General features: G+C 56.9%; 1 protein-coding gene across 1 annotated transcript in view; it reads right to left on the bottom strand.

Moving 5' to 3' along the window:
- Window positions 1-7,313: 7,313 nt before the first annotated feature.
- The window catches only part of nphs1 (NPHS1 adhesion molecule, nephrin), a 28,200-nt gene continuing 21,695 nt past the window's right edge, over window positions 7,314-13,818 (bottom strand). Inside the window, exons 19-20 of the mRNA XM_072250200.1 lie at window positions 11,553-11,715; window positions 7,314-7,467 (exon numbers count right to left, since the gene is read on the bottom strand). Coding sequence (XP_072106301.1) covers window positions 7,388-7,467; window positions 11,553-11,715 — 243 coding nt within the window. The 3' untranslated portion in view covers window positions 7,314-7,387. The remainder of the gene's footprint in view (window positions 7,468-11,552; window positions 11,716-13,818) is intronic.

Genomic DNA, 13,818 nt, shown 5'->3' with positions numbered 1-13,818 from the left:
GGTACACTTTGGAAGGACAAACTCCAAGGCAGAGTACAAAGTAAATGGCAGGATACTTGGAAGTGCGGAGGAGCAGAGGGTACATGTCCACAGATCCCTGAAAGTTGCCTCACAGGTAGATAGGGTAGTTAAGAAAGCTTATGGAGTGTTAGCTTTCATAAGTCGAGGGACAGAGTTTAAGAGTCACGATGTAATGATGCAGCTCTATAGAACTCTGGTTAGGCCCACACTTGGAGTACTGTGTCCAGTTTTGGTCGTCTCACTATAGGAAGGATGTGGAAAGCATTGTAAAGGGTACAGAGGAGATTTACCAGGATGCTGCCTGGTTTAGAGAGTATGGATTATGATCAGAGATTAAGGGAGCTAGGGCTTTACTCTCTGGAGAGAAGGAGAATGAGAGGCGACATGATAGAGGGTATACAAGATATTAAGAGGAATTAAGAGTGGACAGCCAGCGCCTCTTCCCCAGGGCACCACTGCTCAATACAAGAGGACATGGCTTTAAGGTAAGGGGTGGGAAGTTCAAGGGGGATATTAGAGGAAGGTATTTTACTCAGAGAGTGGTTGGTGCGTGGAATGCACTGCCCGAGTCAGTGGTGGAGGCAGGTACACTAGTGAAATTTAAGAGACTACTAGACAGGTATATGGAGGAATTTAAGGTGGGGGGTTATATGGGAGGCAGGGGTTTAAGAGTTGACACAACATTGTGGGCCAAAGGGCCTGTACTGTGCTGTACTATCCTATGTTAAAAGGGTGGGACCCACCCAGCTCGGGACTGTTTGTTCCACTCTCATTAGGGAAAACCTAGGCAAACATCCACACCAAGCCGACCAGACTCAAAAACAGTCACTTTACCCCAAGCAGTGAGGCTGTTCAACACCTCGACCCACTGACCCACCCCCTCCACACGCCCAACCACCACTACTTTATCATTGTCAATCACCTCATGTACAGACACTCCTGTGCCGAGTGTCACTTTATGGACTAGAGTTAATCTATGAATGTACAGACATCTACAGTGTTCTGTAATTATTGTGTACTTGATCTTACTCAGTTCTTTCTGTGCTGCATCGGATCAGGAGTAACAAATTATTTGTTCTCCTTTACACTTGTGTATTGGAAATGACACTAAATCTCAAATCTAGACACTGAGATAGACAGACAGCTGGTATCTTTTTAACCCCAGGGGCCAAAATGTCCAACACCACAGAGCCTGCTTTGAAGTGTGAGGCAGGGTGAGTGGAGACCCCAATAAAAGTTTTATAAAATTATAAGGAGCAGAGATAGGGTAGACAATCAGAATAGTTTTCTCCCCAGGATGGAAATTTTTTAACACGAGATGCCATGCATATAGCGTGTGAGGGGCTTTCCCCCCCCCCCCCCAGACAGAGTGGGTGGGTGCCTGGAATATGCAGGCAGATACGACAGAGGTGATGAAGAGACCATGAAAGTGGAGCGAATGGAGAGATATAGGCATGATGCAGGCAGAAGAATGAATTACTCCAGCATTTAATTAACAGATTAATTAGTTTGGCTCAGACTGTGAGCCAGAGGGCCTATCCCTGTGCGGTACAATTTCATGTTCCACTGAGAGCCAAGTCCAACTAACGTGCACAGTTCCAGGCTCCTTATCCCCGGGTCAGACCCACACCGGGGGCACCGTGCACGGTTCCAGGCTCCGTATCCCCAGGGTCAGACCCCACACCGGGGGCACCGTGCACGGTTCCAGGCTCCGTATCCCCGGGGTCAGACCCACACCGCGGGGGCACCGTGCACGGTTCCAGGCTCCGTATCCCTGGGTCAAGACCACACCGGGGGCACCGTGCACGGTTCCAGGCTCCGTATCCCCGGGGTCAGACCCACACCGGGAGCACCGTGCACAGTTCCAGACTCCGTATCACCCGGGGGTCAGACCCACACCGGGAGCACCGTGCACCGTTCCAGGCTCCGTATCCCCGGGTCAGACCACACCGGGAGCACCGTTGCACCGTTCCAGTCTCCGTATCCCCGGGTCAGACCCACACCGGGAGCACCGTGCACAGTCCCAGTCTCCGTATCCCCGGGTCAGACCCACACCGGGAGCACCGTTGCACAGTCCCAGTCTCCGTATCCCCGGGTCAGACCCACACCGGGAGCACGGTGCACAGTTCCAGTCTCCGTATCCCTGGGTCAGACCCAAACCGGGAGCACCGTGCACAGTCCCAGTCTCCGTATCCCCCGGGTCAGACCCACACCGGGAGCACCGTGCACAGTCCCAGTCTCCGTAATCCCCGGGTCAGACCCACACCGGGAGCACCGTGCACAGTTCCAGTCTCAGTATCCCCGGGTCAGACCCCACACCGGGAGCACCGTGCACAGTCCCAGTCTCCGTATCCCCCAGGTCAGACCCACACCGGGAGCACGGTGCACAGTTCCAGTCTCCGTATCCCCGGGTCAGACCTCTCTGGGTGTATCTCTTGAGGTGTGGTGCATAATGTTGACAAACCTGTCGACACCCTCGCTTGTACTGAAATGCCCCCACCTCCACCAGCCTCCCCACCCGAGGGGCGAAAGTCAGGGCGTGAATGTACCTGACACGGAAAGACTGGGTCGAACCGCCATTGAACCCTGGGTTCCAAAGCCAGGGTGACGGAGTTGGGGTCCTTACGGACAAGCGTCAGTTCCGAGGGGGGGGATCAGGTGGACCTGTAGTCAGACACAGACATCACAGGGTTAACATCAGACTGTCAAGAGCTGCTCTGTCAGTAGGATTTGGGGAGGAGTCGGTTATGGAGCGGGGTGGTGCAGATGTGTCCGTGGGGCTGTGGGGAGAGTCAGTGGGCGGAGAATGTGCCTGTGGGCTGCGGGAGGGGATTCAGTTGGGGGGGGGATTCACTGGGGGGAGAGTTCAGTGCTGGGGGAATGTGCCTGTGGGCTGCAGGAGGGGATTCAGTGGGAGGGGGATTCAGTGGAGGGAGATTCAGTGGTGGGGAATGTGCCTGTGGGCTGCGGGAGGGGATTCAGTGGGGGGGAGGGGGATTCAGTGGGGAGGGGGGATTCAGTGGGGAGGGATTCACTGGGGGGAGATTCAGTGGTGGGGAATGTGCCTGTGGGCTGCGGGAGGGGATTCAGTGGGGGGAGGGAATTCAGTGGGAGTGGGGGATTCAGTGGGGGGAGATTCAGTGGTGGGGAATGTGCCTGTGGGCTGCGGGAGGGAGATTCAGTGGGGGAGGATTCCGTGGGGGGAGGGGATTCAGTGGGAGGGGAGATTCACTGGGGGGGAGATTCAGTGGTGGGGGAATGTGCCTGTGGCTTGCGGGAGGGGATTCAGTGGTGGGGAATGTGCTGTGGGCTGCGGAGGGGATTCAGTGGTGGGGAATGTGCCTGTGGGCTGCGGGAGGGGATTCAGTGGAGGGAGGGGATTCAGTGGATGGAGATTCAGTGGTGGGGAATGCTGCCTGTGGGCTGCGGGAGGGGATTCAGTGGGGGGAGGATTCAGTGGGGGGAGGGGATTCAGTGGGGGGGATTCACTGGGGGGAGATTCAGTGGTGGGGAATGTGCCTGTGGGCTGCGGGAGGGGATTCAGTGGAGGGAGATTCAGTTGGTGAGGGAATGTACCTGTGGGGGCTGCGGAGAGGGGATTCCAGTGGGGGGGGGATTCACTGGGGGGAGATTCAGTGGTGGGGAATGTGCCTGTGGGCTGCGGGAGGGGATTCAGTGAGAGGGAGGGATTCAGTGGAGGGAGATTCAGTGGTGGGGAATGTGCCTGTGGGCTGCGGGAGGGGATTCCAGTGGGGGAGGGATTCAGTGGGGGGGAGGGGATTCAGTGGGAGGGGGGATTCAGTGGGGGGATTCACTGGGGGGAAGATTCAGTGGTGGGGAATGTGCCTGTGGGCTGCGGGAGGGGATTCAGTGGGGGGAGGGGATTCAGTGGGAGGGGGGGGATTCACTGGGGGGAGATTCAGTGGTGGGGAATGTGCCTGTGGGCTGCGGGAGGGGATTCAGTGGTGGGGAATGTGCCTGTGGGCTGCGGGAGGGGATCAGTGGTGGGGAATGTGCCTGTGGGCTGCGGGAGGGGATTCAGTGGTGGGGAATGTGCCTGTGGCTGCGAGGGAGGGGGATTCAGTGGAGGGAGGGGATTTCAGTGGAGGGAGATTCAGTGGTGGGGAATGTGCCTGTGGCTGCGGGAGGGGGATTCAGTGGGGGGGGGATTCACTGGGGGGAGATTCAGTGGTGGGGAATGTGCCTTGTGGGCTGCGGGAGGGGATTCAGTGGAGGGAGGGGATCAGTGGAGGGAGATTCAGTGGTGGGGAATGTGCCTGTGGCTGCGGGAGGGGATTCAGTGAGGGAGATTCAGTGGTGGGGAATGTACCTGTGGGGCTGCGGGAGGGGATTCAGTGGAGGGGGAGATTCACTGGGGGGAGATTCATAGTGGTGGGGAATGTGCCTGTGGGCTGAGGGAGGGGATTCAGTGGAGGGAGGGATTCAGTGGAGGGAGATTCAGTGGGTGGGGAATGTGCCTGTGGGCTGCGGGGAGGGGATTCAGTGGAGGGAGGGGATTCAGTGGAGGGAGATTCAGTGGTGGGGAATGTGCCTGTGGGCTGCGGGAGGGGATTCAGTGGGGGAGGATTCAGTGGGGGGAGGGGATTCAGAGGTGGGAGGGGATTCAGTGGAGGAGAGATTCAGTGGTGGGGAATGTGCCTGTGGGCTGCGGGAGGGGATTCAGTGGGGGAGGATTCAGTGGGGGGGGATTCACTAGGGGGAGATTCAGTGGTGGGGAATGTGCCTGTGGGCTGCAGGAGTGGATTCAGTGAGAGGGGGGGATTCACTGGGGGGAGATTCAGTGGTGGGGAATGTGCCTGTGGGCTGCGGGAGGTGATTCACTGGGGGGGGATTCACTGGGGGGAGATTCAGTGGTGGGGAATGTGCCTGTGGGCTGCGGGAGGGCATTCAGTGGGAGGGGGGATTCAGTGGAGGGAGATTCAGTGGTGGGGAATGTGCCTGTGGGCTGCGGGAGGGGATTCAGTGGGGGGAGGGCATTCAGTTGGGATGGGGGGATTCAGTGGGGGGAGATTCAGTGGTGGGGGAATGTGCATGTGGGCTGCGGGAGGGGATTCAGTGGTGGGGAATGTGCTTGTGGGCTGCGGGAGGGGATTCGAGTGGTGGGGAATGTGCCTGTGGGCTGCGGTGAGGGGATTCAGTGGGGGGGGGGATTCAGTGGGGGGAGGGGTTTCAGTTGGGGGGGGGGGGGGTTTCAGTGGGGGGGGGGTTTCAGTGGGGGGAGATTCAGTGGTGGGAGATTCAGTGGTGAGGAATGTGCCTGTGCGCTGCAGGAGTGGATTCAGTGGGAGGGGGATTCAGTGGGGAGGATTCACTGGGGGGAGATTCAGTGGTGGGGAATATACCTGTGGGCTGCGGGAGGGGATTTCAGTGAGAGGGGGGATTCACCAGTGGGGGAGAGATTCAGTGAGAGGGGGGATTCAGTGGGGTGATTCACTGGGGGGAGATTCAGTGGTGGGGAATGTGCCTCGTGGGCAGCGGGAGGGGATTCAGTGGGAGGTGGGGATTCAGTGGGGGGAGGGGATCAGTGTGGGGGAGGATCAGTGGGGGGGGGATTCACTGGGGGGAGATTCAGTGGTGGGGAATGTGCCTGTTGGGCTGGCGGGAGTGGGATTCAGTGGGAGGGGGGGAATCAGTGGGGGGGGATTCACTGGGGGGAGATTCAGTGGTTGGGGAATGTGCCTGTGGGCTGCGGGGAGGGGATTCAGTGGGGGGGGGATTCAGTGGGGGGGAGGGGATTCAGTGGGGGGGGATTCACTGGGGGGAGATTCAGTGGTGGGGAATGTGCCTGTGGGCTGCGGGAGGGGATCAGTGGGAGGGGGGAATCAGTGGGGGGGATTCACTGGGGGGAGATTCAGCGGTGGGGAATGTTGCCTGTGGGCTGCGGGGAGGGGATTCAGTGGGGGGGGGATTCAGTGGGGGGAGTGGGATTCAGTGGGGGGGGATTCACTGGGGGGAGATTCAGTGGTGGGGAATGTGCCTGTGGTGCTGCGGGAGGGGATTCAGTAGGGGGGGGATTCAGTGGGGGGGAGGGGATTCAGTGGTGGGGAAATGTGCCTGTGGGCTGCGGGAGGGGATTCAGTAGGGGGGGATTCAGTGTGGGGGGAGGGGATTCAGTGGAGGGGGAATGTGCCTGTGGGCTGCGGGAGTGGATTCAGTGGGAGGGGGGAATCAGTGGGGGGGATTCACTGGGGGGAGATTCAGCGGTGGGGAATGTGCCTGTGGGCTGCGGGACGGTCCCCCTGTTACGCTCCCTCCCTCTCCTGCACTGACCTGTCCCGAACCAGCTGTATGTCAAAGACGTCCACGCCCCAACGGGTTCCGAGCCGTGCAGCTGTAGCTGTCAAAATCCCGCGCAGCACTGGCGTTGACGATGATCAGGAGGCCAGTGTGGAGCGGTCCCTCGTGTGTCGTTCTCTGTTTGTAACTAGAAGTGAAGAGTGTATGACTACTCCCACGTTTGGATTGGAACTCGAGGAGTCATTCTGCCATCAGTTGGGGAACTCCCTCCCACGTCAGCCCACCCCACCCACGCTGAGCCTGTCCTGCATCTCTGTGTTTATAGGAGACGGCTGGTGTTAGGAATCAGGTTGAGACTGTGGGGTAGGGTTGGAGATGGTGATGGGTTTGGGGATGGAAATAAAGATGAGAATACCTGTTGGGATTGGGTTAGCCTTATTGTTCGATTGGAGTTTGCATCGTTGTTGGGATTGTGATCAGGATTAGAAATAGGGATTATTGATTATTGATGGGATTACAAAACACGGGAGCAGAATTGGGCCACTGGACTCAGAGAGACTGCTGATTGCTGAGAAGCTGGAACAGAGTGCACATGGAGAAGGTGCTTCCAATAGCACAGCCTCAGAGTAAAGAGACGTCCCTGCTAGAAATGAGATCAACTGGAAGGCAGCAGAAACTGTGAATTCCGAAGATTGGTAGGTTCTCGATCAGCAGGAATAGCTGTGAAAACAATCAGCGTGATCAAATGGCAGAGCAGGCCTCGATGCTCGGTGGATGGTCTAATTCTGCTCCCGAAGTATTAAGGTCTTATGAAGCCTACCTCTTGCTCCCCCACCCCCATCCCATCCCCTGTAACTCCTCTCTCTCCCAGTCCCACCCACAAAACTGTCTCCGGGTTATATCCCATTGGTCCAGACACTGGCATTACACTACCCTCAACATCTCGGGGTCTCTGGGGTGGCACCATCAAGATGGATGCCCTCTCCCCCCCGGTGCAGTGTTACTTCAGAGAGGGGCGGGGGCCCTACCGGGGGTTGTCGGGGTTCAAGGGTCACTCCGCTCTTGGCCCAGCTGAACTCCACATCTGGAACTCCCTCCGCTTTGCACCTCAAGATGGCGTGAAGTGGTTCCATCCCACGGCAACAGCGGATTTCCCCAACTCCACGCCCTTCTGCAACTCCGGCTTATCTGTAGAGGAAAGACGGGATGTGAAAGAGTCTCCCCTCACTGTCCCATCACACTCTCCCGGGTCAGACACAGAGTGAAGCTCCCTCCACACCGTCCCATCACAGCACTCCCGGGGTCAGACACAGAGTGAAGCTCCCTCCACATTGTCCCATCACACACTCCCGGGGGTCAGACACAGAGTGAAGCTCCCTCCACACCATCCCATCACACACTCTCGGGGTCAGACACAGAGTGAAGCTCCCTCCACATCCATCCCATCACACACTCCCGGGGTCAGACACAGAGTGAAGCTCCCTCCACACCGTCCCATCACACACTCCCGGGGTCAGACACAGAGTGAAGCTCCCTCCACACTGTCCCATCACATACTCCCGGTGTCAGAACACAGAGTGAAGCTCCCTCCACATTGTCCCATCACACACTCCCAGGGTCAGACACAGAGTGAAGCTCCCTCCACACCGTCCCATCACACCACTCCCAGAGTCAGACCAAGAGTGAAGCTCCCTCCACACTGCCCCATCACACACTCCCAGGGTCAGACACAGAGTGAAGCTCCCTCCACACCATCCCATCACACACTCCCAGGGTCAGACACGACACAGAGTGAAGTTCCCTCCACACCGTCCCATCACACGCTCCTGGGGTCAGACACAGAGTGAAGCTCCCTCCACACCGTCCCATCACACACTCCCAGAGTCAGACCTAGAGTGAAGCTCCCTCCACACTGCCCCATCACACACTCCCAGGGTCAGACACAGAGTGAAGCTCCCTCCACACTGTCCAATCACACACTCCCAGGGTCAGACACACAGTGAGGCTCCCTCCATACTGTCCCATCACACACTCCCGGGGTCAGACACAGAGTGAAGCTCCCTCACTGTCCCATCACACTCTCCCGGGGTCAGACACAGAGTGAAGCTCCCTCCACACTGTCCCATCACACACTCCCGGGGTCAGACACAGAGTGAAGCTCCCTCCACACCGTCTCATCACACACTCCCGGGGTCAGACACAGAGTGAAGCTCCCTCCACACCGTCCCATCACACACTCCCGGGGTCAGACACAGAGTGAAGCTCCCTCCACACCGTCCCATCACACACTCCCGGGGTCAGACACATAGTGAAGCTCCCTCACTGTCCCATCACACTCTCCCAGGGTCAGACAGAGTGAGGCTCCCTCCACACTGTCCCATCACACACTCCCGGGGTCAGACACAGAGTGAAGCTCCCTCCATACTGTCCCATCACCCACTCCCGGGGTCAGACACAGAGTGAAGCTCCCTCACTGTCCCATCACACTCTCCCGGGGTCAGACACAGAGTGAAGCTCCCTCCACACTGTCCCATCACACACTCCCGGGGTCAGACACAGAGTGAAGCTCCCTCCACACCATCCCATCACACACTCCCGGGGTCAGACACAGAGTGAAGCTCACTCCACACCGTCTCATCACACACTCCCGGGGTCAGACACGGAGTGAAACTCCCTCTACACTGTCCCATCACACACTCCCAGGGTCAGACACAGAGTGAAGCTCCCTCCACACTGTCCCATCACACACTCCTGGGATCAGACACAGAGTGAAGCTCCCTCCACACCGTCCCATCCACACACTCCCAGGGTCAGACACAGAGTGAAGCTCCCTCCACACTGTCCCATCACACACTCCCGGGGTCAGACACAGAGTGAAGCTCCCTCCACACTGTCCCATCACACACTCCCAGGGTCAGACAGAGTGAGGCTCCCTCCACACTGTCCCATCACACACTCCCGGGTCAGACACAGAGTGAAGCTCCCTCCATACTGTCCCATCACATTCTCCCGGGGTCAGACACAGAGTGAAGCTCCCTCCACACTGTCCCATCACACACTCCCGGGGTCAGACACAGAGTGAAGCTCCCTCCACACTGTCCCATCACACACTCCCGGGGTCAGACACGGAGTGAAACTCCCTCTACACTGTCCCATCACACACTCCCAGGGTCAGACACAGAGTGAAGCTCCCTCCACACTGTCCCATCACACACTCCTGGGATCAGACACAGAGTGAAGCTCCCTCCACACCGTCCCATCACACACTCCCAGGGTCAGACACAGAGTGAAGCTCCCTCCACACTGTCCCATCACACACTCCCGGGGTCAGACACAGAGTGAAGCTCCCTCCACACTGTCCCATCACACACTCCCAGGGTCAGACAGAGTGAGGCTCCGTCCACACTGTCCCATCACACACTCCCGGGGTCAGACACAGAGTGAAGCTCCCTCCATACTGTCCCATCACACTCTCCGGGGTCAGACACAGAGTGAAGCTCCCTCCACACTGTCCCATCACACACTCCCGGGGTCAGACACAGAGTGAAGCTCCCTCCACACCGTCCCATCACACACTCCCGGGGTCAGACACAGAGTGAAGCTCACTCCACACCGTCTCATCACACACTCCCGGGGTCAGACACGGAGTGAAACTCCCTCTACACTGTCCCATCACACACTCCCAGGGTCAGACACAGAGTGAAGCTCCCTCCACACTGTCCCATCACACACTCCCGGGGTCAGACACAGAGTGAAGCTCCCTCCACACTGTCCCATCACACACTCCCAGGGTCAGACAGAGTGAGGCTCCCTCCACACTGTCCCATCACACACTCCCGGGGTCAGACACAGAGTGAAGCTCCCTCCATACTGTCCCATCACATTCTCCCGGGGTCAGACACAGAGTGAAGCTCCCTCCACACTGTCCCATCACACACTCCCGGGGTCAGACACAGAGTGAAGCTCCCTCCACACTGTCCCATCACACACTCCCGGGGTCAGACACGGAGTGAAACTCCCTCTACACTGTCCCATCACACACTCCCAGGGTCAGACACAGAGTGAAGCTCCCTCCACACTGTCCCATCACACACTCCCCGGGATCAGACACAGAGTGAAGCTCCCTCCACACCGTCCCATCACACACTCCCAGGGTCAGACACAGAGTGAAGCTCCCTCCACACTGTCCCATCACACACTCCCGGGGTCAGACACAGAGTGAAGCTCCCTCCACACTGTCCCATCACACACTCCCAGGGTCAGACAGAGTGAGGCTCCGTCCACACTGTCCCATCACACACTCCCGGGGTCAGACACAGAGTGAAGCTCCCTCCATACTGTCCCATCACACTCTCCCGGGGTCAGACACAGAGTGAAGCTCCCTCCACACTGTCCCATCACACACTCCCGGGGTCAGACACAGAGTGAAGCTCCCTCCACACTGTCCCATCACACACTCCCGGGGTCAGACACAGAGTGAAGCTCACTCCACACCGTCTCATCACACACTCCCGGGGTCAGACACGGAGTGAAACTCCCTCTACACTGTCCCATCACACACTCCCAGGGTCAGACACAGAGTGAAGCTCCCTCCACACTGTCCCATCACACACTCCTGGGATCAGACACAGAGTGAAGCTCCCTCCACACCGTCCCATCACACACTCCCAGGGTCAGACACAGAGTGAAGCTCCCTCCACACTGTCCCATCACACACTCCCGGGGTCAGACACAGAGTGAAGCTCCCTCCACACTGTCCCATCACACACTCCCAGGGTCAGACAGAGTGAGGCTCCCTCCACACTGTCCCATCACACACTCCCGGGGTCAGACACAGAGTGAAGCTCCCTCCATACTGTCCCATCACACTCTCCCGGGGTCAGACACAGAGTGAAGCTCCCTCCACACTGTCCCATCACACACTCCCGGGGTCAGACACAGAGTGAAGCTCCCTCCACACTGTCCCATCACACACTCCCGGGGTCAGACACAGAGTGAAGCTCACTCCACACCGTCTCATCACACACTCCCCGGGGTCAGACACGGAGTGAAACTCCCTCTACACTGTCCCATCACACACTCCCAGGGTCAGACACAGAGTGAAGCTCCCTCCACACTGTCCCATCACACACTCCTGGGATCAGACACAGAGTGAAGCTCCCTCCACACCGTCCCATCACACACTCCCAGGGTCAGACACAGAGTGAAGCTCCCTCCACACTGTCCCATCACACACTCCCAGGGTCAGGCACATCTCCCTCATCAATCCTTACACTGTACAATTAGCTGAGCGGTGACTGACACAGCCGGTGGGATCCCATTATCTGCTGTGCACTTGTATCTAGCTGTGTCGCTTCGACTGGCTCCTGCGATGACGAGCTTGGTGGTGTTGCCTTTGAAGATCTGATCTTCCTCCCCCACTTCACGCCCACTCCCCTGAAACAGAGAGTACATCAGTGAGAGTCCTCACTGGCTGCCCGCAACAGTTCGGACTCCAGCGTTCCCAAGGAGAGCTCAGGGACCTCAGAAGGGAAGGAGCGGGGGAACGGGATATGTGGTCATGCCAGAACTGCTGAAACTGTACGGAATAATCCAATAGCAGAGGGAGTGGGAAGGTCAGCGACCCTACTGGGTAACTGTACAGGTAGAGGCATTGTTGCACGGTCCCAGAGACACAGGCTCCATCCCTCCAGGTGCCAAGATAAAACCCTGAACTGCTATGTGTGTGTTTGTGTGGTTGAGTGTGAGCGTGATCGTGAGTACATACGTGAGGGAATGTGCATGAGAGAGTGTGTTTGCGTGTGTATGTGTGAAAGTGTGTGTGTGTGAGAGAGAGAGTGTACGCATGTGTAAGAATGTGAATTTGAGTGTGTGTGAGAGAGAGTGCGCGAGAGAGAGAGTACGCGTGAGAGTGCGAGAGCGAGAGTGTGCGTGAGAGAGCGTGAGAGAGTGTTCAAGAGAGAGAGTGTGGACGAGAGAGATTGAGAGTGCGTGAGAGAGTGTTTGAGAGAGAGATTGTGTGTGTAAGAGAGTGTGTGTGTATGTGTGAGAGAGAGTGTGTGTATGTGAGAGTGTGTGTGTGAGAGGGTGTGTGTGAGAGGGTGTGTGTGAGAGTGTATGAGAGAGTGTGAGAGAGTGTGTGTGTGTGAGAGAGCATGTGTGCGTGAGTGTATGAGAGAGCGCGTGTGTGAGTGTATGAGAGAGAGTGCGTGAGAGAATGCAAGAGTGTGTGTGTGAGAGTGTGTGTGTGTGTGTGTGTGTGAGAGTGCGTGTGAGAAAGCGAGAGAATGCGAGAGTGTGTGTGAGTTAATGTGAGTGTGAGAGTATGTGAGAGAGAGTGTGTGTGAGAGAGTGTGTGTGTGAGAGAGTGTGTGTGTGAGTGTGTGAGAGTCTGAGAAACAGTGCGACAGAGAGAATGCGCATGAGAGAGAGCGTGCAAGAGTGCAAGAGAGAGATTGTGTGTGTGAGAGTGTGACAGCGTGATAGAGAGTGTCTGTATGTGAGACCGAGAGTGTGTGTATGTGAGATAGTGTGTGTATGAGAATGTGAGAGAGAGTGCGAGAGTGTGCGTGAGAGTGTTTGAGTGAGAGTGTTTGAGAGAGTGAGTGAGAGTGTTTGAGAGAGAGAGTGAGAGTGAGAGTGTGAGTGTGAGAGAGAGTGCGCGAGAGAGAGTGCGCGTGAGAGAGTGCGCAAGAGAGTGTGTGTGTGAGAGACTGTGTGGGAGAGAGTGTGTGTGGGAGAGAGTGTGTGTGTGAGTGTATGAGAGAGTGAGAGTGCGCGAGAGAGAGTGCGCGAGGGAGTGTGTGTGTGAGAGACTGTGTGGGAGAGAGTGTGTGTGTGTGAGTGTATGAGAGAGTGAGAGTGAGAGAGTGAGAGTGAGAGAGAGTGTGTGGGAGAGAGTGTGTGGGAGAGAGTGTGTGGGAGAGAGACTGTGTGGGAGAGAGTGTGTGTGGGAGAGAGTGTGTGTGTGTGTGTATGAGAGTGTGAGTGAGAGAGTGTGTGGGACAGAGTGTGTGGGAGAGAGTGTGTGAGAGAGGGTGTGTGTGAGAGAGAGTGAGAGAGAGAGTGTGTGTGTGAGAGAGAGAGAGAGACAGAATATGTGAAGGGTAGAATTTTTGTAGTGGGTGGTTGGGTGAGTTGAGAAGAATGTATGGGGAAAATGGGAAAATCTGTGTGGGAGCTGGGACTGAGGGGTGACTGGAGAATGGAAGAGCCAAACTGCCTTAGACTGTTGCGTCCTACGTCCCACTTGTCCATGTTTGCCCTGAATTCCTCTAAACCTGTTCTCTCAAAGTACTTCTCCAAATACCTTTGAAATGTTTCTTGCGACCCTTCCTCGCTCTCTTCCTCTGGGCAGCTCCTTCCACAAACACACCACCCATTCGGTTAAAAAGTTGCTCTTCAGGTTTCAATTAAATCTCTCCCCTCTCACCTTGAACCTCTAGTTCTTGGTTCCCCAAGGATTCATTCGTGGGTCGGGACAGAGTGGAATCACAAATGCCCCAAAACGAAATTGAAATGTTTTAGCGCAGAGATTTT

Source organism: Mobula birostris, unplaced genomic scaffold (genome assembly GCF_030028105.1).
Source record: "Mobula birostris isolate sMobBir1 unplaced genomic scaffold, sMobBir1.hap1 scaffold_2137, whole genome shotgun sequence".
Taxonomy (NCBI): domain Eukaryota; kingdom Metazoa; phylum Chordata; class Chondrichthyes; order Myliobatiformes; family Myliobatidae; genus Mobula; species Mobula birostris.
This window is presented reverse-complemented; position numbering and strand designations above follow the sequence as displayed.